The sequence below is a fragment of the Elephas maximus genome, chromosome X (assembly GCF_024166365.1).
Source record: "Elephas maximus indicus isolate mEleMax1 chromosome X, mEleMax1 primary haplotype, whole genome shotgun sequence".
Taxonomy (NCBI): domain Eukaryota; kingdom Metazoa; phylum Chordata; class Mammalia; order Proboscidea; family Elephantidae; genus Elephas; species Elephas maximus.
In genome coordinates, this window is record NC_064846.1 from 20,281,904 (window position 1) to 20,307,538 (window position 25,635).

Sequence of the window (25,635 nt, forward strand, 5' to 3'; positions counted from 1 at the left end):
TGGACTTCTGGCGTGAGGTCAAGATCAAGAGCAGAGATGGCGGTGAGGCCCCGTCTCTGGGAGGCCCTGGGGGAAGCGGGCAGGGGTGATCTCCGCAGCATCCTGGACAAAGGCCAAGATGCTGGAGCCAGCTGCTCCCGGGCCAGAGTTGGGCTCCTCAGCAGGGACATGGGGCCCCGGACCCACCGGCTTCTGCGATGCCGGCCATCCTTGCACAGGACCCGGACGCCTTCGCAAGCTGGCGCAGCTGGCCAAGGCGCTCTGGGAGCCTGATGATGGCGTCGGGCCCGGGCGCCCAGGAACAGCTAGTGAAACCACATGCTCCCACGTCTAGAGCCAGGAGTTGCTCCCACTCAACCCAGCCCAGCCCAGAGGCCTGTCACCTGCGCTTCCGACAGGTCTACTCCCAAGAGGCCGCTGGTCACCAGGAAGCTATCAGCCTGCTCCTGGCGCTTTGTATGGTGGCTGCAGCCTGAGGTGCGCACCAAGGGGCAGCTCCTGACCGTCCTGCCCCAGACAATCTAGAGCAGGGGGCCGAAGCTGCATGTGGACAGCGGGGAGGATGCAGTGACCCATTTGGATGATGCAGAGAGAACCTGGGAGACAGAGGTAACAGGTGAGAAAAACAGCGGTTTTATGTGCGGCTTGGTTGGTACCCAGGATTGGCAGATTATGCTGTCCTAGTTTCCCATTTGGATTTTCTTGATAGCACCGAGTGTCTTTTTGTGTGTGTGGTAAAATGTATATAACAACACATTTGCCATTTCAGCCATTTTTACCTGTACAATTCAGTAACAGTAATTATGTTTACCATGTTGTGCAACCATCACAGTTTCCAAATTTTTTCATCACCTTTAACTGGAGTGGTGGTTAAGAGTTCGGCTGCTAACCGAAAGAGTGGAAGTTGGAATCCGCCAGTCGCTCCTTGGAAACCCTATGGGGCAGTTCTACTCTGTCCTATAGCGTCACTATGAGTCAGAATTGACTTGAAGCAGTGCGTTTGGGTTTTTTGTTGTTGTTTTGTTAACAAAAACTCAGTACCTCTCCATTACCCCCCCTCCCATCTGCCCCTGGTAACCACTCATAAACCTTGGTATGTATTCATTTGCATATTTTAGATATTTCATGTAAATGGATCACATAAATGTGTCCTTTTGTGTCTGACTTATTTCACTCAGCATAATGTTTTCAAGGTTCATCCATGTCATAGCATGTATCAGAACTTCAATTCTCTTTACAGTTGAAGAATATTCCATTGTATGTATATACCCCATTCATCTGTTGATGAACACTTGGGTTGTCCCCACCTTTTGGCTATTGTGAATAATGTTACTATGAACATTGGTGTAGAAGTATCTGTTTGAGTCCCTGCATTAAATTATTTTGGGTATATACCTAGGAGTGGAATTGCTGGGTCATATGATAATCCTGTTTAACTTTTTGAAAAACAGCCAAACTATTTTCTACAGTAATGGCACCATTTTACATCCCCACCAGCAGTGCATGAGGGGTCCAGTTTCTCCACATTCTTGCCAACGCTTGTTATTTTCATTTTCTGATAATAGACATGTCAGTGGGTATGAAGTGATATCTCACTGTGGTTTTGACTTGCATTTCCCTAATAACTAATGATGTTAAGCACCTTTTCATGTGCTTATTGGCAATTTGCCTTTCTTCTTCAGTGAAATGTCTGTTCAAGTTCTTTGCCCATTTTTTGGTTGGGTTGTTTGTCTTTTGTTGTTGAGTTGTGGGAGTTCTTTATGTATTCTGGGTAGTATACCCTTATCAGATATATGGTTCTGAAATATTTTCTTCCATTCAGTAGGTTGTCTCTTTGTTTCGTTAAGTCCTTAGATACCAAAAGTTTTAAATTTTGATGAAGTCCAGTTTATCTATTTTGTCTTTTATTGCTCATGCTTTTGGTGACATATCTAAAAATCCATTGTCAAAAATGAAGTCCAGAAACGTTGTTGTTGTTAGGGGCGGTTGAGTCAGTTCCGACTCATAGCGACCCTGTGTACAACAGAACGAAACACTGCCTGGTCTTGCACCATCCTCACAATTATCGCTATGTTTGAGCCCATTGTTGCAGTCACTGTGTCAATCCATCTTGCTGAGGGTCTTCCTCTTTTTTTTTGCTTACCCTCTGCTTTACCGATCATAATGTCATTTTCCAGAGACCGGCCCCTCCTGATAACATGTCCAAAGTATGGGAGATGAAGTCTCACCATCCTCGCTTCTAAGGAGCATTCTGGCTGTACTTCCCCTAAGCCAGATTTGTTCATTTCTTCTGGCAGTGTATGATATATTCAGTATTCTTCACCAACAATTCTTCTTCAGTCTTCCTTATTCATTCTTCAGCTTTCGCATGCATATGAGGCGATTGAAAATACCATGGTTTGGGGTCAGGTGCATCTTAGTCCTCAAGGAGACATCATCTTTGCCTTTTAACACTTTAAAGAGTCTTTTTGCAGCAGATTTGCCCAATGCAATACATTGTTTGATTTCTTGTCTGCTGCTTCGATGGCCATTGATTGTGGATCCGTGTATAATAAAATCTTTGACAACTTTGATATTTTCTCCGTAGACTTGTTTTAATTTTGTTCAGCTTCAGCTCGAACTTGCATATAAGCAGTTGATGGTCTCTTCTGCGTTTGGCCCTGGCCTTGTTCTGACTGATGATACTGAGCTTCTCCATCGTTTCTTTCCACAGATACAGCCGACTGATTCCTGTGTATTCCATCCGGCGAGGTCCTCGTGTATAACCCGACTCATAGCGACCCTATAGGACAGAGTAGAACTGTCCCTATAGGGTTTCCAAGGCTGTAATCTTTATGGGAGCAGGCTGCCACGTCTTTCTCCCACAGAGCAGCTGGTGGGTTTGAACCGCCAGCCTTTTGGTTAGCAGCTGAGTGCTTAACCACTGTGCCACCAGGGCTCCTTTCCACATGTATAACCACCATTTATGTTGTTGCAAAAATGGTACTTGCAATGAATAAGTTATTGGTCTTGCAAAATTCCATCATGCTATCTCTAGTGTTGTTTATATCGCCAAGGGCATATTTTCCAACTACCAATGTGTCTTTGTATCTAACTTTTGTATTCCAATCACTAGTAATTATCAATGCATCTTGATTGCATGTTTGATCAATTCCAGGCTGCAAAAATTGGTCAAAATCTTCAGTTTCCCCATCTTTGGTATTAGTGGTTGGTGTGTAAATTTGAATAATAATTGTATTAACTGGTCTTCCTTGTAGGCATATGGATATCATGCTATCACTGACAACATTGTACTTCAGGATAGATCTTGAAATGTTCTTTTTGACCATGAATGCAACACCATTCCTCTTCGATTTGTCATTCCTGGCATAGTAGACCATATGATTGTCTGATTCAAAATGGCCAATACCAGTCCATTTCAGCTCACTAATGCCTAGGGTATTGATGTTTATGCATTCCATTTTATTTTTGACGATTTCCAATTTTCCTACATTCATACTTCATATATTCCAGGCTCTGATTATTAATGGATGTTCACAGCTGTTTCTTATTTAGAGTCATGCTACATCAGCAAATGAAGGTCTGGAAAGCTTTACACCACCCACGTCATTAAGGTTGACTCTACTTTGAGGAGGCAGCTCTTCCCCAGTCTTCTTGTGAGTGCCTTCCAACCTGAGGGGCTCATGTTCTGCTGGTATTCATAAGGTTTTCAGTGGCTAATTCTCTTCAGAAGTAGACTGGTGTGTCCTTCTTCCTAGTCTTTCTTACTCTGGAAGCTCAGATGAAACCTGTCAGCCATGGGTGACCCTGCTGGTATTTGAATACCAGTGGCATAGCTTCCAGCATCACAGCAACATACGAACTGCCACAGTACAACAAACTGACAGACGCATGGGGGTCTGCTCACTAATGCCTAGGATATAGATCTTTATCCATTCTATTTAAGTTTTGACGACTTCCGATTTTCCTAGATTCATACTTCATACTAGTGCTTAATAACTGTTAGTTGTTATATTAGGGTCAGCAGTTTGGTCTCTTCTGTAGAGCTGTATCTTAGTTAATTGTGAACTTAGAAAACCAGTTTGGCACTGAGGCTTTGAGGTCACTGTTTCCAAGGCCACCCAAGTTAGCTTATCTAGTAGTGAGGGATAGAAGCATCGAGAAGTGGTGGGGAGTGGGGTGGGAGGCAGGTGAAGTGAAGTGCATCAGGAGAGCTCTGTTGTGAAGGTGTGCACTGGGAGCAGATCCCCCCATACACCTTGCATACATACACACACATACGTATATTTTTGTTCATGAACATCGCATCAAGAAAAAAAATGCCTAGCCTAAATCATAATTCTGTGTGTGGCTTTTCAGGCCTGACCCTAGGCAATGACAAGGCTTTACCTGGCAGGCCTCAGGGGAAAAGCTGCCCTCCTCAACCAGACTTGGTACACAGCCAATGCACTGCAGTCTCTGAAGGGAGTCTGCCGGGGACTCAACCCTGTTGCCCAGCCATGCTCTTTCATATGGAGGCATCTTTATATGGGGGAGGAAGGGTTTCAGCAGAGGCCAATGGTCAGTGAGCTTGGCTGCTAACCAGAAAGGCGGATGGTTCGGGTCCACCCAATTGTGCCTCAGAAGAAAGGCTTGGCAATCTACATATTTTAGATATTTCATATAAATGGATCATATAATCTTGTCAAAGTCAATAGGGAAGAGTGGTACTGTGTGTGTGTGTGTCTGTGTCTGTATGTGTGTGATCAGAGCCCAAGGCAAGATAGCAGTAGCTGCAGCAGCAGTTGGGGGGCAGGGCCGCCTCTGTTGCCTGGCAACCAGTGGGACTCAGGCTGCTCCAGCTGGGGCTGTGGGCATACTCATGTATGGGTGATGGCACCTGCAGCCTCAGTGACTGACCAGCAGAGGAGCAGCAGCGTAGGGGTAGCAACTGAGTTCTCCTCCACCCCAGTTCCATGTCTGTGCTACACAACATTGGGCACAGGAGGGGTGTTCATGCTACACAGCCACAGCCTTTACCTGTGCCACCCTTTCCTGTGGAAGCTCGGAGCCTGGGCTCTCCTCAAATTCCTAGGTGGGCCCACAGCTCCACCTGGCTCTCTACTCCCCCCTCCTTGTAAAACTTGTGGCCAAATCCGGGCTGGACAGCCTCACTGACATCTGCATGGTATCAGCCCCTGTGACTGACATGGATTCTGTTCCCTCCCCCACATCTGGGAGAGCTTCTTATCAGACCCCTCAACTTTCAGAGATAAACAGGATTAGAGGTTAAGCTAATAATGTCCCTCTGTCCCCAGTGGGGACTGGAGGTCTTAGGTCAGGTTACAGTTCAATGAAAAAAATTGCATTCTTGGGTCTTTTAGGTAGTGGTACACAGGTGACTGTGTGGCCCCCTCAACTCCTGGCATCAAGATGAAGGAAAAACAAATAATGCTCTCTGATTTTGGGGTCTGAGACCACCACTACAGGGACCTTTGCCCAAGTCTGACTACGGATGGGTCCCTTGGGGCTCCTGCAAACCTCTATTGTATGGCCCCCTCTCAGAACATATTACTGGTATTGATGTGTGTCTATGCTCTGAAGGGAATTGCTGCAGTTAGGGCCACCTTAGTGGGGTGTCTTGGTTATCTAGTGCTGCTATAACAGAGATACCACAAGTAGATGGCTTGAACAAAAAGAAATTTATTTCTTCACAGTAAAGTAGACTAAAAGTCCAAATTCAGGCCATCAGCTCCAGGGCAAGGCCTTCTCCCTCTGTTGGCTCTGGAGGAAGGTCCTTGTCCTCAATCTTCCCCTGGTTGAGGAGCTTCTCAGGTACAGGGGGCCTGGGTCCAAAGGACCTTCCCTGCTCCCGGTGCTGCTTTCTTGGTGGTATGAGGTTCCCCGTCTCTCTGCTGCTTCTTTTATATCTCAAGAGATTGGCTCAAGACACAATCCAATCTTGTAGATGGAGTCCTGCCTCACTAACTGAAATGCCACCCATCCTCCCGCATTAACATCATAGAGGCAGGATTTACAACATACAGGAAAATTACACAATACAGGGAATCATGGCCCAACCAGACTGATACACACATTTTTGGGGGGGACATAACTCAATCCATGACATGGGGTATACGGAAGACTATGAACCTACCTTACTCACGGACTATATAGCTAATAGCCCAGCCATTTGGTTAGACCATGGCAAGACTCAGACTGACATGTAAAGCAAGCCCACTGTGGGGACCAGACTTCTGAGTAAAAATCAGTTCTGCTCCTGTTAAACTTTTGTTACCCAGGTAGATGTTCACCAGAAAGGCCCCTATGCTGATCAGGGAAAGCATAACCAACGAGGAGACCTTGTGTGTCAACTAAACACAGAGATGAAAGTGTCCTCTGTCCCAGAGCAAGCAGATGACCAATCACCTCCTGGATCCATGAGAGGACGGCTCATGAGAGTTCAGACACCATCCCACACTGGGCCTACATGCTTGGTCTGCGACTGTCATCAGAAGATGCTGAGACAGCATGGAAAAGCTCTCCTGCCTGTCAGACACTGGCCAAGGCTAAAAACACTTTCCAGGGACTGATTCCTGAGCGATTGGGCCAGGATATTCTTGGCAGATATATCACATTGGGCTTATCATCCTATTTAGAGAGTTTCACTGGATCCTGCCTGCAGTTGACACTCTTTTTGGCTTTGGCCTAGCCACACCTGTACGTTCCACTGATTCAGGCCACATGATGATCCAAGCCCTACAAGACCACATTTGTTTCCTGTTTAGGTTTTCCTGGCACACTGCATCTGATAATGGCCCCAGATTTGCAATCCAAGCTACACATTAGTGGGCTCAATCTTGGGGCCTATGATGGACTCTTCATGCTCCATATCATCTTCAAGCCACAGGGGTGACTGAGCTTTTTTATTGGACAGTTAAAGGACAGGCTGAAGTGGCCGATGGGTGGGGACAAGATAACCCCAGCCTAGGCTACACCTCTCAGGGGAGCAGGCTGGGGTCTTAATGCAGCAAATCCCCAAAAGGGTACCTCTTGTTTGCATAGTATGTTTGCTCAGTCTCTGCCCCCGTCCTTCCATTGTACACCCTTCTTCATAGTTACTGACACCTCTGTCTGTGAGAGACTCAGCAAGGGCCTCCCAGCCCCTTTCACCCCTTCGTGAAGACTCAGATAGATGGAAAATTAGGATGACTATTGAAAAGCAGGGCTGGGAGGTTATGTAAAGCCATTTTTGCAATCTTTCAAAAATTCAGGATTTTATGCTAACCAATTCTTAAACATGATGTGTTTTCTGGTTAAGTTATATAAAAATGTTTTTTCTGCAGAAGTGACTCTGTCTCTCTTGCATTCAATCCTTCTGGGCAAAAGATCTACATAAAAATTGGGAATGATTTTTTTTTTTTAAGATAGAGTTTTGGTGACTACGTGGGACACACTGTTCACAAGAGAAAAATAAACCAAAACCCCAGCACCTGGGGAGGCATGTGGGGAAGGGCACTAATCCTTGCTTTTCAAAACTTCCTGAAAGCTTTCTCCTCCTCTGGAAGAAACACTTTCAGGGCTGCCTTTCCAAGCTGCTGTGGGTGGTTTGGATTCTGATTGACCACTAACCTGCCATCGCACTTGAGGGTGCTGACTGTGAGACTACCCTGTGTGGCCTCAGCTCCTGCGCTTTCCACGTAGAGCACCTCCGGTGTCCTTCATTGTGATGCTGATAAACTCACGTCAAGGACAAACTTACTGCTTCAGCAGTCTCTTTAAAGCCAAGGACTGGGAGCCCCAAGGCAGGAGGCCCTTGATGGGAGGGCATATAGGGAACCCTGTTAACCTGACTGCCTGAAGAATGTATGTCATCTTGGGGTGCCTGAACATTGTAAGCTCTTTGTTTCCAGGAGCCCACGTGTGCCATCTGCAATTGTACTTCTGGACAAAAGATCTACACAAAATTTGGGAATGATTTTTTTAAAGGTAGAGTTTTGATGACTAAATGAGACGCACTGTTAACAAGTGGAGCCCTGGTGGCACAGTGGTTAAGAGCTCAGCTGCTAACCAAAAAGGTCAGCAGTTCCAATCCACCAGCTGCTCCTTGCAAACCCTATGGGGCAGTTCTACTCTGTTCTCTTGGGTCATTATGAGTTGGAATCCACTCGAACTGGTTTTGTAACAAGAGAAATAAACCAAAACCCCGGCACCTGGGGAGGCATGAGGGGGCGCACTAATAATCGTTGCTTTTCCGAACTGTTCCTGAAAACTTTCCCCTCCTCTTGAAGAAACATTCCCCAGGGCTGCCCTTCCAAGCTGCTGTGAATGCTCTGGATTTGGACTGACCGCCAACCTGCTATCACAGCTGCCTTTGGCAGAGGCCTTCGTCCGGTGCCCCTTCTGAAGCTTCCTTAGCAGTGGGGGACAAACCTCGAAGGCACTTTTACCCACTCTGAGTCAGTACTCAGTATGGAGGTCCATAAAACTACAGGAGCCTTTAGCTGGGGACCCCCTCAGCAGTGAGATGGTCTCCATGTCTGCATTGGTCAACCTGACCCTCACCTGGGTGCCGTTCCTGGGGAGGGGACATTGGCCCGTTCTCTGGGTTTGAACTCTTACTTATACCATTGCAGTAAGTGATTAAAGGCTTGACTATTAACTTCTGTTTTGGCTTGTCTCAATTGGCTACTCAGATACCTTGCAGCTCAGCTCAGCTTTGCTCCCTGACAGACTGGCACAGGGAGCGTGGTAGCTGATTAAGCACACTGCCATTCTGGAGAAGCAGAAAGCAATATTTATAAGAAAAGTCAATCTGGTGAATTTGTGCGAATCTATTTCTGGGTTCTCTATTCTGTTCCATAAACCTGTTTATCTATTGCATGGCCAATATCACAGTCTTGATTCCTGTCGCTACATAATAGGGCTTAATATCAGGTAGATAATTCCTCTCTATTTATTCTTTTTCTAGGCTGTTTTAGGTATTCTAGAGCCTGTGCCTTTCCATATAAGTTTTAGCATAAGCTTTATATTCTTTTATCTGAGAACATCTTTATTTCCCCTTCATTCCTGAATGACAGTTTCATCAGATATAAAATCTGTGGCTGACAATTACTCTCTTTCAGCACCTGGAAAATGCTATGCCACTTCCTTCTAGCCTCTGTGGTTTTGGATGAGAAACCCACTGTCATTCAAACTGATGTTCCTATCTAAGTCGTGTGCCCTTTCTGGCTGCTTTCAAGATTTTTTCATTGACTTGAATTTTCAGAAGTTTACTTATGGTGTTTTATGGCATGGATTTCTTTGAGTTTAGCCTGTTTGGGACCACTCAGCTTCTTCAATCTGTGGATTTATCTTTTGTCAAATATGGGAAGTTTTCCCCCATAATTTCTTCCAATCCACTTTCAGCCCCACTCCCTTTCTCTTCTTCTGGGACTCCGATGGTGCAAGTATTGCACATTTTGTTATTGTCCCACAGGTACCTGAGACCGTTCGTTCATTCGTTCATTCATTCATTCAGTTGTTATAGTCTATTTTTCTCTCTGTTTTCCAGACTAGGTAAATTCTATTAATATGCTTTGAAGTTCACTGATTCTGTCCAATGTCATCTTCACTGTATTATCAAGTTCACCTAGTGAGATTTTTAAAAAATTCTGTTATTGTATTTTTCAGCTTTGTAACTTCCATTTTTTAAATAACTTTTATTTCTTTTATGAGATTTTCTATTTTTTCTTTCCTTTTCAAGAGAATTTGTAATTGGATTTTGAACTCTTTTTATGATAAAAAAAAGATGGCTGCTTTAAAACCACTGTCAGATAACTCTGACATCTGATTCCTCTCTGCGTCAGTGTCAATTGTTTCTTCACTCGTTCAAGTTTTGACTTTCTTTGTCCTCTGTATGATCGGTAAGTTTTCATTGTATCCTGAGCATTCTGGCTATCATGTGAGACGTTTCCTTTAGCATGTAGTACCCATGTTTAGGAGGGGCTCTGATGGCACAGTAGTTAGGTTCTTGGCTGCTAACTGAAATGTCAATCTCTTTTGCAATATAAAAGAGAGAAGCAAGCAGAGAGACAGGTAGAACTCATACCACCAAGAAAGCTGCGCCAGGAGCAGAGCATGTCCTTTGAACCCGAGGTCCCTGTGCTGAGAAACTCCTCGACCAGGGGAAGATTGATGACAAGGACCTTCACCCAGAGCTGATGAGAGAGAAAGCGTTCCCCTGGACCTGGACCCTTAATTAGGACTTCTGGTCTCCTAAACTGTGGGAGAATAAATTTCTGATTATTAAAGCCATCCACTTGCGGTATTTCTGTTATAGCAGCACTAGATGACTAAGACATGCATATTACCATGCCTCAGTTGTCTTCTTAGAGTGTTTAGTCCTAAGGAGCAAGGACTTGGTTTTAGGGAATGGATATTACATTGTAATAATCCATGGGATGTAATGAATTTGGGTTGCTGTTCTCATTGTGATTTCTATCACCTTCAGTATTATTTGCTCCTTGGTTTCCTCTTTCCTCCTGAAGGGATCATGTAAGACAAGGAGATTACTGGGTCCTAGGTGATGTGGAAGCTCCCGCTGTCTCTCCTCATTGTCATTCATCCTCCCTGATGTCCTCCATGGGGGGCCTTTCTGCCACTTGCAGAAGATCCTTTCTGTCACCCACATGTGTCTCCCCTACCTTCTTCATTTGTCTCCTCCATACCTCATGTGTAGGCCAGGCCTGGTACCCTTCTCCCCAAATGTGTTCTCAGCACCCTTGTTTTTGCCCCTTGTTGTCATGACTCTGCTGCAGAATTGTTCTTGATGCATCTGGGGTAAAGGAGATCTTGTGCTGTTTCAGTTGTCCAAGTGCTTAGAGGAAGTGGCTGTGTACATCTTCCAGGAGTTGGGGGCATCAGGACCCTAGTATGAGGGCCATCTCCAGAGACATGGTACAGGAGAGGGATGAAAATGTGGGCTCATGGGTAAGGAATTCTTTTCCAGGGCAGAAGACTGAGCCATTCCTGATCAGTGTCCTTTAGATAGTCATCTCCCTGACACAAGTTCTGAGTTTTGCAGAGAAGCTTCCACACAGGGCACTGCTTAATCTGCTATCCATTTGACTTCGTTCAGTTCAACACCTGCCAAGTGACACAGTCAGTACACTTACATATAGCCCTGGACTCAATCCCCAGCTGTCAGAGCTAATACAGAGAGGCTGAACCATAATGGACTTCTCAGAGCATAACAAATAGAATCCAGTGACATCTCCCCCCATACATACATATTCACCACATCCCAGGATGCTGTAGGTGCTCTAAGTTTTTGATCCTTTGCAATTTCAAGGTGCTTGTTCTTCTGGATTCTCTTATACTTCCATTTTCCATCAATATTTTTAGACCTTTCCTCAAAGATGAAAATTTCAGGGGCAGTGGCATCAAAATGCCAGCTTATTATCCGCCACAGACCTGAAAAATTTAAGAAAGAGGGTCTTTGTGCTCAAAGATTTTCACCAAGCATTACTTATAATTTTGGTAATTTGGAGCCAATGTATATATTCAAGTAGAGAATTGGCTAAATAAATTCAGATGCACTGATGTGATGAACTACTATCCAGAAATTAAAACTGATGTGTATAAAATTACAAAAAGCTAATAGTTGGATTGTGGTAGAGGGTATACAGGTATTCATTGTACATTTTTTTCAATTTTTCTGTATATATGAAAATTCTCCTGATAAAAATTTGGAGAAAGACTTTAAAAACAACATATAAGACCGTATGTACACTGCAACTACAACTATGTTGAAACACACACGAGAAGAAAGTATAACATTGCACTTTGTTTTCATATATCAAGTTTGAGTAAAGTGAATCACAACTGTACACTCATTTATACTAATTCTGCAAAGAGGTTACTGCTTATTATGGATTAAATTGTGTCCCCCCCCAAATATCTGTCAGCTTGGCTAGTCCATGATTCCCAGTACTGTGTGATTGTCCACCATCTTGTCATCTGTTGTGATTTTCCTATGTGTTGTAAATCCTATCTCTATGATGTTAATGAGATGGAATTACCGGCAGTTATGTTAATGAGGCAGGCCTCAATCTACAAGATTAGATTTTGTTTTAAGCCAGTCTCTTTTGAGATATAAAAGAGAGAAGTGAGCAGAGAGAGATAGCGACTTCGTACCAAATCAAGAAAGCAGCACCGGGAGCAGAGCACTGTCCTCTGGACCTGAAGTTCCTGCGTGGGGAAGCTCCTAAACCAAGGGAAGATTGATGACAAGGACCTTCCTCCGGAGTCAACAGAAGAGAAAGTCTTTCCCTGGAGCTGGTGCCCTGAATTCAGACTTGGAGCCTACTAGACTGAGAGAATAAACTTCCGTTTGTTAAAGCCATCCACGTGTGGTATTTCTGTTATAGCAGCACTAGATAACTAAGACAATGTTGTTTTTGTTTTCCTTCCATTGGGACCATCTCCAGGTTTTCCATATGACTTTTCAACTGCTGTGGTGCCTAAAGTTGAGCATACTTCTTTCAGTAAGCGCTACATATAGAGAGAAGTTTGGATCACAGCTTATTGGAGCTGGGCTTCTGTTTAAAGCCATACTTGCTGAAGGTGGAGTGAGGTTTTATTGTTTTTCTTTTTAGTATAGCACACTACCTTAGTCTCCTAGGGCTAACATAACAAAATACCAGAAAGTGGGTGGCTTTAATGAACAGAAATTTATTGTCTCATGGTTCTAGAGGCCTGAAGTCCAAATCAGAGTATTGGATATGTTGATGCCTTCTGAGGGCTCAGAGGAACTGTTCCGTGCCACTCCCAGCTTCTGGTGGCTGCCCGCAATCCTTGGCATTCCTTGGCTTGTAGATGCACATGGCATCTTCCCCCCTGTGTCTAACTCTCCACGTGTGTTCTCTTATTTTATAAGGATAAGAGTCATATAGGATTAGGTCCTATGCTTCTCAGTATGACCTCATGTTAACCTTTAAAAACACTATTTTCAAACAGGGTCATATTCACAGGTATAGGGTTACAACGTCAGCATATCTTTTGGGGGACACAATAACACACACCAATTGGACTTCTGATTTTCAACGTGTTCCTCTGGAACCTAACTCCTTTTCTTGTTATCCATCTTTTTTTTTTCTTCTCCTGGAGTTGTCCAGTCAAACTTAATTTTATTGTATTTTTATACATAAGAGTCAAGGCTATTTTACAATATTAATCTCATTCTCTAAGGAGCTGACCACCCCAACTGTATTCTTGTTATTGTTGCCTTAATTACAAAAGTGTACATTCTCATTGCAAAAAAAAAAAGATCCAAGTATTATAAAATTTAAAGACAAAAAAAAAAGCCACAGCTTCCCTTCTTAGTTTCTTTTCCAAGATAAGCACTGGGAATAGTTTAGTGTATATTCCAACTAATTGCCGTCAGACTTACTGAGACTTCTGTATTCTTCTGTTGAGGGGAAGGAATGACGCCGTCTTTGTTTCCCCTGCCTGGTAGAGGAAAGTGCTGGCGTAATCTATTCCTTTCAATGTCAACAGCATCTCTGATTCCCAGTCAGGAGGCCCTAAGTGCCCAGGTGGAAAAAGGAGGAAAGCCATGGAATCCCAGGGTCCAGAGTTGCAAGGAGAGCCTGAGCCCCAGAAGTCCCGTTCCAGGTAAGGAATGAAGATGAGAAGCCTGCCCAGCAAGGTTCCCAGCCACTGAGAGTGAGGCATTTGGGGGTTTGGGTGTGAGATCCTTCCGGTTAGGGCTAGCCCACCCCTGCCGAAAGGAAGGTTTATTGCTTCCTGTGTCTCCACAGACCACATTCCATCCTCACTAGGGTGAGGCAAGTGAGGGACCCAGGGTACAAAACTTAAGGACGCACCCACTCTCAAGGTCACTTGCCTTACCCTAGTCCTAACCCTGATCCATCCCACCCATTTCTGAAGAGCTAAAGCCAGAGGCTCAATTGGAGAGTGGGTGGAGGCCCCACAGGGAATTCCAAGACTGGTCTGAATTCTGATTCTTCTGTGATGTGCGGTACAGGGGGCATATGGGAAACTGAGGCAGAACCAGCACCCGCTATGGGCTTCTGATCTATAGTCAGTAGCTGAAGCTTAGTGTTTCCTTGTCTCCAGTGTAGAAATAATATAAAGGTTTTCTTTCTTTCACTCTAACAGGGGAAGAGAGATTGGAGAACTGGGAAAAAAAACCCTTTGGTCTTTTTCCCCTGAGGAAAACTGCCCTTAAGAACTGCTCCCTGGCAAGGTCAGTGGGGAGGTTCCTTGGAGTACTGGGCAGGGAACACCTCATGACAGGTCAGGAGGGCACTGGGACCCTCTCCCAGAGGACTGAATGCAACAGTTATTAGTGGGGGCCACAAGTTTCAAAGGACTGGGGAAAATCAAAGGAACTCCAAAGTTCCATTTATGTCACTTGTGTGGCAAAATTTTCTTTAACAATTTGAACCTAATTAGGGACCAGAGAACACATGCAACAGAAAGACTGTATATGGGTGTGGAGAATGGCAAAATCTTTGGTGGGACTCCAATTTTCTATACAAAGAGCATACTTGGGAGAGGAGCCCCATGAGTACCTCAAGTGTAGAAAAACCTTAAGTCAAAATGCTCAACTGACTTGCTCTCAGCACACTCACACAGGCAAGAAGCTCTATCAATGTAACCTATGTGGAAAAAGCTTCTCTTGCAATTCCAAACTCCACAGGCACCAGAGAACACACACACACAGCTGGAAAGCCCAACAAGTGCCCCAAGTGTTGGGAGATCTTTGCTCACAGTACCAACCTCCTTAGGCACCAGAGAATTTACACAGGAGAGAGACCTTATAAGTGTCCCAAGTGTGGGAAACATTCCTCTCGTAGTTCACACCCTGTCATACATGAAAGAATTCATGAGTGAGAGAGACTTTATCCCTTCTCTTAGTGTGTGGAAGCAATGAATTACAACACCCCATTCCTTACAAATCATGAGGCCCCACAAGTCAGAAAAAAAAAACTAACTGAAGGTTTGAATTGTGGTAAAAGTTTCCGACAGGGTATATACCTCACTGGTATCAGAGAATCCACACCGGAAAGAATATATAAATATATATATATTTGTGTGTGTGTGTGTGTGTGTATTATATATATACACATACATACATATATGTGTATGTATACACACATATATAAAATCTCCCCTTTGTGGGGAGAATTTCACTCACAGATCCAACTTTATCAGGCACCAAAGAATTCACACAGGAAAGAAACCCTATACCTGTCATGAATGTGGAGACAGTTTCTCTCACAGCTCCAATCAGATTTGTCACCCAAGAACTCATTCAGGAGACCCTATAAATGTCCTGAATGTAGATATAGCTTTTCATGCCTTACCAGTCACCAGAGAATTCACACTGGATAGAAACATGAAATTTCATTTTGACCCAGGTAAGGTGGGATATTCAGAGGGCTCTGTTTTTAAAAGCTTGTCTTCCTTGCCCCAGTTGACCAAATGACCTCTACATTTTTAAGGGTAATTACTGTAAAGAAAAAAGGAGCAGGGGTCCATTGTGAGAGAGGCAAAGTGGCAGCAAAGGATTAGCATAAAACTGAAAGGCAATTTTAAATTTTATTCTGTCCAAACCAGTGAGAATGACAAGTCTTTGAAGTAACTGCTGGGTAGAATTCTCTAATAAGTCCTTCCTGGCCCAAGGTACACCCACCTTGCAGAATATTTGTCCAAGTTGTGATTTGAATGCCTTGTTGTGTTCAATGTTTATCTCAGCAACTGTGGGAAAATGTATGTTCTCTTATTAACTTCTCACTTGGGATATTCAGCAGGAGCGTTTGGGCTTCTGAGGCCCTTGAAATGCCAAGTATCCTGGGAAACCAGCCAGAGGTCAACAGAAGACTGGCTGTGAGTTGAAACTTTCCTGAAGGCTCTGGTTGGGAAGTCATCTGTAGTCCAGGTCAGCAGACACAATGCCCCTCAATGGCCTGAAAGGGTTGCCATTAGCAGCCAAAGCATGTAAATGTCACCTCAGACAAAAAGGAACTAGAGACCTAAGGCACAGTAACGTGCAATTTTCAGGGCAGCCAGGAATTGGAAGAGGAAGCAGGTGTCTGATCTAGTCCTTTGCAGAGATTTAGATTTCCCTCTCTCTGTCAGAAAAAGATAAATAGAGCTCCTGAGGCTTATCCCTGAGTAGTGGGTTTCATGAAAGTTGGAATTCCTGGAAAATTTTGAAAATATTGGATCCAAGGGAAATCAGGGATGATACCCTTTCCTGTTGAAAGTATGTCTGGATGATAATAAAAGTCTTAGGGTAATATGAAATTTATCCATAATTTTTTATGATCCTAACAGTCAAATGCCTTTGCATAGTCAATAAAACAGGGGTAAACATCCTTCTGGTATTCACTGCTTTCAGCCAGGATCCATCTGACATCAGCAATGATATCCCTGGTTCCACGTCCTCTTCTGAAACCAGCCTGAATTTCTGGCAGTTCCATGTCGATATACTGCTGCACCCATTTTTGAATGGTCTTCACCAAAATTTTGCTTGCGTGTGATATTAGTGATATTGTTCTATAATTTTCGCATTTGGTTGGATCACCTTTCTTGGGAATAGGCATAAATATGGATGTCTTCCAATCAGTTGGCCAGGAAGCTGTCTTCCATATTTCTTGGCATAGATGAGTGAGCACCTCCAGCGCTGCATCCATTTGTTCAAACACCTCAATTGATATTCCATCAATTCCTGGAGCCTTGTTTTTCGACAATGCCTTCAGAGCATTGTACCATTGGTTCCTGATCATATGCTACCTCTTGAAATGGTTGAACATCAACTAATTCTTTTTGGTATAATGACTCTGTGTATCCCTTCCATCTTCTTTTGATGCTTCCTGCGTCATTTAATATCATTGCTGATGTCAGATGGATCCTGCTGAAAGCAGAGAATACCAGAAGGATGTTTACCTGTGTTTTATTGACTATGCAAAGGCATTCGACTGTGTGGATCATAACAAATTATGGGTAACACTGTGAAAAATGGGAATTCCAGAACACTTAATTCTACTCATGAGGAACCTTTACATAGATCAAGAGGCAGTTGTTCTAACAGAACAAGGGGATACTGATTGGTTTAAAGTCAGGAAAGGTGTGCGTCAGGGTTGTATTCTTTCCCCATACCTATTCAGTCTGTATGCCGAGCAAATAATCCGAGAAGCTGGACTATATGAAGAAGAACGGGGCATCAGGATTGAAGGAAGACTCATTAACAACCTGTGTTATGCAGGTGACACAACCTTGCTTGCTGAGAGTGAAGAGGACTTGAAGCACTTACTCATAAAAATCAAAGATTACAGCTTTCAGTATGGATTGCACCTGAACATAAAGAAAACAAAAATCCTCACAACTGGACCAATGAGCACCATCATGATAAACGGAGAAAAGATTGAAGTTGTCAAGGATTTCATTTTACTTGGATTGACAATCAACAGCCATGGAAGCAGCAGTCAGGAAATCAAAAGACGCATTGCATTGAGAAAATCTTCTGCAAAGGACCTCTTGAAAGCGTTGAAGAGCAAAGATGTCACCTTGAAGACTAAGGTGCGCCTGACCCAAGCCATGGTATCTTCAATCGCATCATATGCATGTGAAAGCTGGACTGTGAATAAGGAAGACCGAAGAAGAGTTGACGCCTTTGAATTGTGGTGTTGGTGAAGATTATTGAATATACCATGGACTGCCAAAAGAGCGAACAAATCTGTCTTGGAAGAAGTGCAACCAGAATGCTCCTTAGAAGCAAGGATGGCGAGACTGTGTCTTACGTACTTTGGACATGTTTTCAGGAGGGATCAGTCCCTGGAGAAGGACATCATGCTTGGCAAAGTGCAGGGATGGTGGAAAAGAGGAAGACCCTCAACGAGGTGGACCGACACAGTGGGTGCAACAATGAGCTCAAACATAATGATTGTGAGGATAGCGCAGGACCGGGCAGTGTTTTGTTCTCTCGTGCATAGGGTCGCTATGAGTCGGAACTAACTCAACGGCACCTAACAACAACAATATGAAAGTGGAGGGACCAGTTGGAGAAGGACATCATGTTTGGTAGAGGGGTCAGTGAAAAAGAGGAAGACCCTCAACGAGATGAACTGACACAGTGACTGCAACAATGGGCTCAAACATAGCAATGATTGGGAGGATGGCGCAAGACCGGGCAGTGTTTCATTCTGTTGTAGGTAGGGATGCTATGAGTTGGAATCAACTCGATGACACCAAACAACAAATATGACTATATGAATCTTCACTGAGGGACTCTGCCTTGGCCCTGAGTGTTAATCTGTTCCCTCTGCCTTGGGTAGAGGACCCGCTTTTCTTTGTGGTCTCACTGGGTTGGTCAGGAAGGTACTGACAAAGATGACAGCAAAAACAGTGAGGCATGTTATAGGCTTGGCACACCCTGGGTTTAGGATTGTTACATGGTACAAGCCTGGTGGCTGCTCAGTGTGATATCATAAGGCTGCTGCTTCTTCCTTCTTCCCCTTTCTTCTTCCTCTCTCCTTCCTCCTCCTCTTTGTTTAGAAGAGTTACTTTCTTGTAAACTAGCTGAAAGAAGATCTAGCTCTTCAAAGACAGCATATTTTGGTCTTCCAAATGGTCCCTAGTAAGGAAGCTACAACACTCCTGATATAATTGCATTATTGATCATTAATGGTGGGAAGATGTAGAGGAGGACAAACCAAAAAATCATGTCCTAAGGCCACCTTATTAAGAGAAATAATTATATTTTAGATTGGAGAATCAGGGATAGGAATTCTAGAAGTTTTTATCTATGGAAAAATGGTAGGATACCAGGATATATTCTAGGTATGAAATTCTGATGAAAATGTTCTCCTGTAGATTAATTTCATGGGCTCAAACATAGCAATGATTGTGAGGATGGCGCAAGACCATCAATTCCGACTCACAGAGACCCCATATGACAGAGTGGAATTGCCCCATAGGATTTTCTTGGCTATAATCTTTATGGAAGCAGATCACCAGGTCTTTCTCCCGCAGGGCTGCTGAGTAGATTCAAACCACCAACCTTTTGGTTAGTAGCTAAGCACTATCAATTTGCATCATGAGGGTTCCTGACTACCTATACCCGGTACCTATTGCCATCAATGGGTACATCGATGATTCCGACTGATAGCGCCCCTATAGGACAGAGTGGAACTGCCCCATAGGGTTTTCAAGGAGTGGCTGGTGGATTCAAACTGCTGACTTTTTGGTTAGCAGTCATAGCTCTTAAATGCTGTGCCACCAGGGCTCCTGACTATGCATAGTAGACCTAATAAATAACACTTTGACTGTTACAGGCTGACACTAGGTAAACACACTGATAACTAGGAGAACACTGACAACTTGACAACTCAGAGTCTTAGAAATATGATTCAGTAAGTATGGACTGCCAACATTGCCCAGAGGACTATGCTAGGTACTGCAGGAGATATCAGATGAATACAAGATCCCTGTCCTTCAGGAAAGCATACTGTAATAGAAAAGGCACAGGATATGACAACCCAAAACCAAACCCCTTGCTGTCAAGTTGATTCCAACTCATAACAACCCTATAGGACACAGTAGAACTTCCCCATAGGGTTTCCAAGGCTGTAATCTTTAGGGAAGCAGACTGCCACATCTTCCTCCCACAGAGCAGCTGGTGGGTTTCAACGGCCAACCTTTTGGTTAGGACTTAACCACTGCGCCACCAGGGCTCTCTGGATATGACAACAGGAGACCTAAATTCCATTCTAAAATCTGGCACTGATAAACTATGTAACCCTGAGGAAGTCATATTCTACGTTTCAATTTTATTTCCCAAAGAACGTACCTCACAAGGTTAAAACCTACCTACCTCATGGGTTTACCTCAAAAGAAAATAACATGGTAATAGTTGTGAGGGAAGCGCCAGCGAACCAGAAAACGGTTAAAAAATGTTTAAGGGACCATTGTTCCTGAACAAGCAAGTTGCCTGACGTGGGCCTCTTACAGAGGAGGCTCCCAATAAGCCCAGGGATGACAGCTCCAACTTTCTCTGGCTGGGCCTTAGGAAGACTACTGCGCATGCGCAGTGGGAGGGGCTCAGACTCTTTGAGCCAATACCGGTCGTGGTCCCTCGACATCCCGGAAGGCGACTGTTACTAGGTAAGGTGCCTGGTTTGAAAAGGCCTCAGGTCGCGCGAGAGTGGAGAGTGAGGCAGGGACACTCCGGGCGCGCAACGGCTCGCAAATCAGACTGCAACGCTCGGAGTCAGTCAGGTTCTGTTGTTCCCAAGCGAGGAGACATTTCAGGCACTTCTCCAGGCTTCCTTGGGCCTGAAGCCTCGGTGGCATTAACTCTTCCAGGGCTGAACGAAAGCAAGGAACTGGTTCCTCAGAGAGGATAAGACACGCAGACCAGTCCCGGACTCTGCTGGGCTGAGTCTCTACAGGTAGAGGGAGGGAATCGGCTGGCGTGGCTATCACGTCACCGGAAACGCGTCCTTTCATCTTCCCGTTGGGGCCAGGTCCACAATCCACAAACCAAAAATGGTATTTCGGGTTAGGGTCCTGGGGAGGGAGAAAGGAGGGCCGGGTGGGGCCTGCTCTTCCATTGGCCCTTCAGTCCGGAAGCCTGGGCTCTTAGCTCTGCCAGGGCGCTTTGCTGATACTGCCTTCCCAATTGCGCAGGGGCTGAGAGTTGCGCTCTGCCGAGTAGACGGCAATGAGGGTAATTTTGCAATTGAGACAGCGAAAGAGGCAAGTGGCCTCCACGGAAGCCGCAGCTGTCTGGAGGTAACCAAGAAACTGACTTTCCTTTGGATTCGGCCGGGAAACCCCTGAGAGACGCCGGCCGATGCTGCCATTTGCAGCCTTTGGGGCAGCTGCATGGCGGGGCAGTGGGCATGCAGGTCGGACGCAGCCACTTTCAGTAGACGTTGGCATCTTCATTGCTTGGAGAGGGGTGCGCCTGAGCGCCAGCGGGAGCTGTACTCTGCTCCTACAGTCACTTCTAAGCTCTTTCTATCCTATGAGCAAATATAACCCAGGGCTGCTGCTGAAGTGTTTATGTGAACTCTTGTAGTTCGACCAGAAGGTGTAGCGAATCCGTTTTAGAGATTGGGGCAGTAATGTTACCACTGTACCCATTGAAACTTTCCCGGTTCCGCTGGCTTATATCTCGAGAGAAAAGGTCAGTTCAGTTCAGAGACATCTATTTCTGTTGACACTAAAATATAAGAAGTGTCCCCTTAACTCCTGAACCTGAATAGTTAGCATGGAGCCAGCCATTTCTTTGGCATCCTAGAAACAATTGGGTTGCCATTTCTTTTGGATCGCCTCAGGGAAAACGGGGCTCACATTATCCAGTGTTATCCCCAGCCTTACTTACAGGTTAAATGACCCTGAGGAAATGTAACGTCAGCAGGATTACCCTTAGTAGGACCTTCCCTGTCTATGAAGAGCCTTAATCATCACACTCTCTTTTTCTCTCCTGTTTTACCATTTGACATTTTGGTATCTTGTAAACGAAGGCCAGCTTTAATTTTTTCCAGGTAAAGAAAACAAAAAATTTTAAATGTAGGTACAAGTCATCTGCACGGTACACTTTATAAGTCTTGCAAAGAAGTGACAGAGAAAAATGATGAGGATGTGGTTGCTTAGTCGGGGGAACTTGATAGGAATAAAGCTACTTTTCTCCTAATTACTTTTCATCTGTGCTGGTTTCACTGTCTCAGCCAGTATTAACACAATGGAAAGGAGACTGTGAACTGTTCCATGAAGTGAAGGCTTTCACCTACACAAAAGGATGAAGGGGCATAGAAATTGTTATTTTCCCCCAAGTGAAAACAAAACACTGGGATAATCTGTTAAAATTGTAGAGAAAATAAATATGCCCATTTCATCCTGATCTTTCCTTGACATTGTGAAGATAGGACAGGAACACACAGATTAAGTCTTTGGATGATCTCAAAACCCCTTTTAACCATTGGGTGCCAATTTTGTCACCCACCAGCCTTTTCTGAACCAGAAAACAAACAGACAATGAAAAAGTCATTGACACTTGCCTTGTCTGAACTGTGCTTTGTTTCAAGGTTAACAAAGAAAAGAGAAATCTAGGTCCTGAAATAATCTATCATCATGGGTGTTCTAATACTTGGCAGTTAATTTTAAAGGGCAGGCAAAACAGGACCTTTTCTGTTCATTTTTCTCTGATAAGTATCCAGTGGATAGGGGTCTTCTTGCTTTCTACTTGACATGTACTTTTTTCCTGCCCTCTCTCAGTGTCCTCAGGAAGAAGAACCTCTCATTGATTTTGTACCAAACCTGAAGGGGCCTTAGTTGTCACACCCAGGAGTAAAGCTATTCCTAGAGCAGAATGATGATGGGAGATCTCGAGGTGGCAGCATGGTGGAGCCCTCAGATGAGGTCTGTGTTGGAGACTAAGGGATCTGTAAAAGAGAGCTCTAGTCAGAGTAAGAAATCCACCCCACAGACAAACAGTCTTGATCCTGAGAGCTCTCGCCGGCACTTCCGGAGCTTCTACTATCCTGAAGCAGTTGGACCCCTCCAGGCTGTTAGCCAACTTCAGGAATTATGCCGTCAGTGGCTGAAGCCAGAGATCCACTCCAAAGAGCAGATCTTGGAACTGCTGGTGCTAGAGCAGTTCCTGGCCATTCTGCCCAGGGAGCTCCAGACCCAGATACAGAAGCATCATCCACAGAGCATCGAGGAGGCTGTGGCCCTGGTCCAACAGTTTCAGGGAAAATCTGATCAAAGGAGGAATGAGGTGAGAAGAAGGATTCCAGACATATACAATGAGATACGACAAAAGTGGGCCTACTGAGGAGGCAGCCATTTCATGGGGAATGAGATGGATATTGGGTCACTCTTCTATTGTTCCCCTAGGACAGCTGAGGCAGGACCTGAAACCATAGGTCCCCAGCAATAATCTACAGGTTTAGGATCTTTTCCCTGCTGCCCATGACCACACTGCCTGGCAGGTGCTCTGAGGCGTTTTCCCCCAAGACGTTCTCCCTTAGGCATCCAGGCTTGGCGCAGTGGGGATTGGGCACCTCCCAGGGTGTTTACTCTGGTGCCTTTGTCTCCTTTGATGGCTTCTCTCTTTTTATCATGTACTGTTCCTTCAGTGTGGGGCCTACCATGCAACTCAGAGATGGTGGTTGGATTGCTTCTCTAGTGGCAAGTACTGACTCAAAGCCCATTCTGTTCTTTAGAGTTTGTTGTCCTTTGAAGATGTGGCCCTGAATTTTTCCAAGGAGGAATGGGAATTATTGGACCCCAGTCAGAAAGCCCTCTACCACAATGTGATGCAGGAGAACTATGAGACTGTCATCTCTCTGGGTAAAGATTTGCTCTTCTGTTTGTTGTTGTTTTTATTGTTAGGTACTGTCAAGTCGGTTCCAACTCATAGCAACCCTGTGTACAACAGAATGACACACTGGTGCTGTGCCATCCTCTCAGTCGTTGCTATGCTTCAGTCCATCATTGCACCCACTGTGTCAGTCCATCTCATTGAGGTTCTTCTCTCTTTCACTGACCCTCTACTTTACCAAGCATGATGACTTTCACCAGAGCCCGGTCCCTCCTGATAACGTGTCCAAAATACGTCAGACCAAGTCTCGCCATCCTCGCTCCTGAGGAGCATTCAGGCTGAACTTCTTCCAAGACAGATTTGTTCATTCTTCTGGCAGTCCATGATAATCATCACCAACACCACAATTGAAAGACATCAGTTCTTCTTCAGTCTTATTTATTGTCCAGCTTTCACATACATATGAGGTGATCAAAAATACCATGCGTTGGGTCAGAAGCACCTTAGTCCTCAAAGTGCCATCTTTGCTTTTTAACACTTTTAAGAGGTCTTTTGCAGCAGATTTGCCAAGACAATCTGTCATTTGATTTCTTGATTGCTGCTTCCCTGGACATTATTTCCACATGAACGTTGATTCCAGTTAAAATGAAATCCTTGACAACTTTAATGTTTTCTCTATATGATGCTGCTGCTCTTTGGTCCAGTTGTGAGGATTTTTGTTTTCTTTGAATTGAGGTGTAATCCATACCGAAGGCTGTGGTCTTTGATCTTCATCAGTAAGTCCTTCAAGTCCTCTTCGCTTTCGGCAAGGAAGATTGTATCATGTGCATATCACACGTTATTAATGAGTCTTCCTGTGATCCTGAAGCCTAGCTCTTCTTCAAATAGTCCACTTTCTCAGATTACTTGCTTAGCATACAGATTGAATAAGTAGGGTGAAAGGATTTAACCCTGATGCACACCTTTCCTGATTTTAAACCATGCACGATCACCTTGTTCTGTTCGAATGACCCCCTTTTGGTCTGTGTACAGGTTCTGCATGAGCATAATTAAATGTTCTAGAAATCCCATTCTTCGAACGGTTGTCCATAATTTGTTATGATCCACAAAATCAAATGTCTTTGCATTGTAAATAAAATGCAGGTGAATATCTTTCTTGCATTCTCTGCTTTCAGCCAAGATCCATCTGACTGTTACATCCTCAGTTGGCAGAGAATGCATCTCAGTTTACAGGGAATGTGAATTGTAGATTCACATGAGAAAGTCTCACTGTTTCAATAGCTGATTTGTTCTGAACGTTATGGTGGAGGGGAAAGATGTATCCAGATCGCCTGGAGAGCTTTTCCCAGATACACATGCCACACTTCCTGATTCTAAGCAGAATATTGCTGTATCCCCTGCCTCAAACTGCCCTGCAAACCTGTTCTGCCCATGTCTTTCCCATCGCAGTAAAAGGCACCACCATTCACCCAATTCCTCAGACCAGAAACCTCCTGACTATCCTTTTTTCCAATCTTTCTGTCATACCCCACAACCAATCCCTCAGCAAGACCTCTTAGCTCTACCTTCACAATATATCCTGAATCCAGTCATGTCTCCACCTCTTCCACTGTTACCTTCCTGGTCTAAGTCACTGTCATCTCTGTCCCAGTTCTACTTCAATAGCTTTTTAACTGAAGTCCCTCTGCCGCCTCTATCAACCTCTTAGTGTCTTTTCCACAGCCAAGGGGATCTTTTTTTTTAATTTTATTGATTTTGTTGTTGCTATTATTGAGAATATACACAGCAAAACACACACCAATTCAACAGTTTCTACATTACAGTTCGGTGACATTGCTTACATTCTTCAAGTTGTGCAACCGTTCTCACACTTCTTCTCTGAGTTGTTCCTCCCACATTAACGTAAACTCACTGCCCCCTAAGGTTCCTATCTAATTTTTTCAGTTGCTGTTGTCAATTTGACCCCATATAGCTAGTTTTTAAAAGAGCATAATGCTCAAGGCAGACATTTTTCACTAGTTAAGCTAATCTGTTGCTTGGTTTTAAAAAGACTTGAGGGGATATGTTTGGTTTAAGGTTTGTTTAAAGATTATCTCAGGGCAATAGTTTCAGGGGTTCATCCAGCCTCCATGGCTCCAGAAAACCTGGAGTCCACGAGAATTTGAAATTCTGTTCTACCTTTTCTCCCTTTTGATCAGGATTCATCTATAGAACCTTTGATCAAAATGCTCAGTAATGGTGGCCAGGCACCGTCCAGTTCTTCTGGTCTCATAGTAAAGGAGGCAGTTGTTCATGGAGGCGAGTAGCCACAC

General features: G+C 44.4%; 2 protein-coding genes across 4 annotated transcripts in view; both read left to right on the forward strand.

Moving 5' to 3' along the window:
* The first annotated feature begins 541 nt into the window (after positions 1-541).
* LOC126069069 (zinc finger protein 75A-like) overlaps positions 542-25,635 on the forward strand; it is a 217,041-nt gene continuing 191,947 nt past the window's right edge. Inside the window, exons 1-6 of one of the 3 annotated variants that reach the window (XM_049872001.1) lie at positions 542-616; positions 13,519-13,635; positions 14,143-14,230; positions 15,798-20,541; positions 22,273-22,777; positions 23,226-23,352. In XM_049872001.1, the coding sequence (XP_049727958.1) occupies positions 22,367-22,777; positions 23,226-23,352 (538 nt within the window). In that variant the 5' untranslated portion in view covers positions 542-616; positions 13,519-13,635; positions 14,143-14,230; positions 15,798-20,541; positions 22,273-22,366. Of the gene's footprint in view, positions 12,586-13,518; positions 13,636-14,142; positions 14,231-15,797; positions 20,542-22,272; positions 22,778-23,225; positions 23,353-25,635 lie in introns of all 3 variants that reach the window. The other 2 variants (XM_049872002.1, XM_049872003.1) reach the window with 2 other exon arrangements.
* The window catches only part of LOC126069451 (zinc finger protein 449-like), a 66,030-nt gene continuing 40,958 nt past the window's right edge, over positions 564-25,635 (forward strand). The window contains exon 1 of the mRNA XM_049872895.1: positions 564-616. The gene's annotated coding sequence lies outside the window, so the exon portion shown is untranslated. The remainder of the gene's footprint in view (positions 617-25,635) is intronic.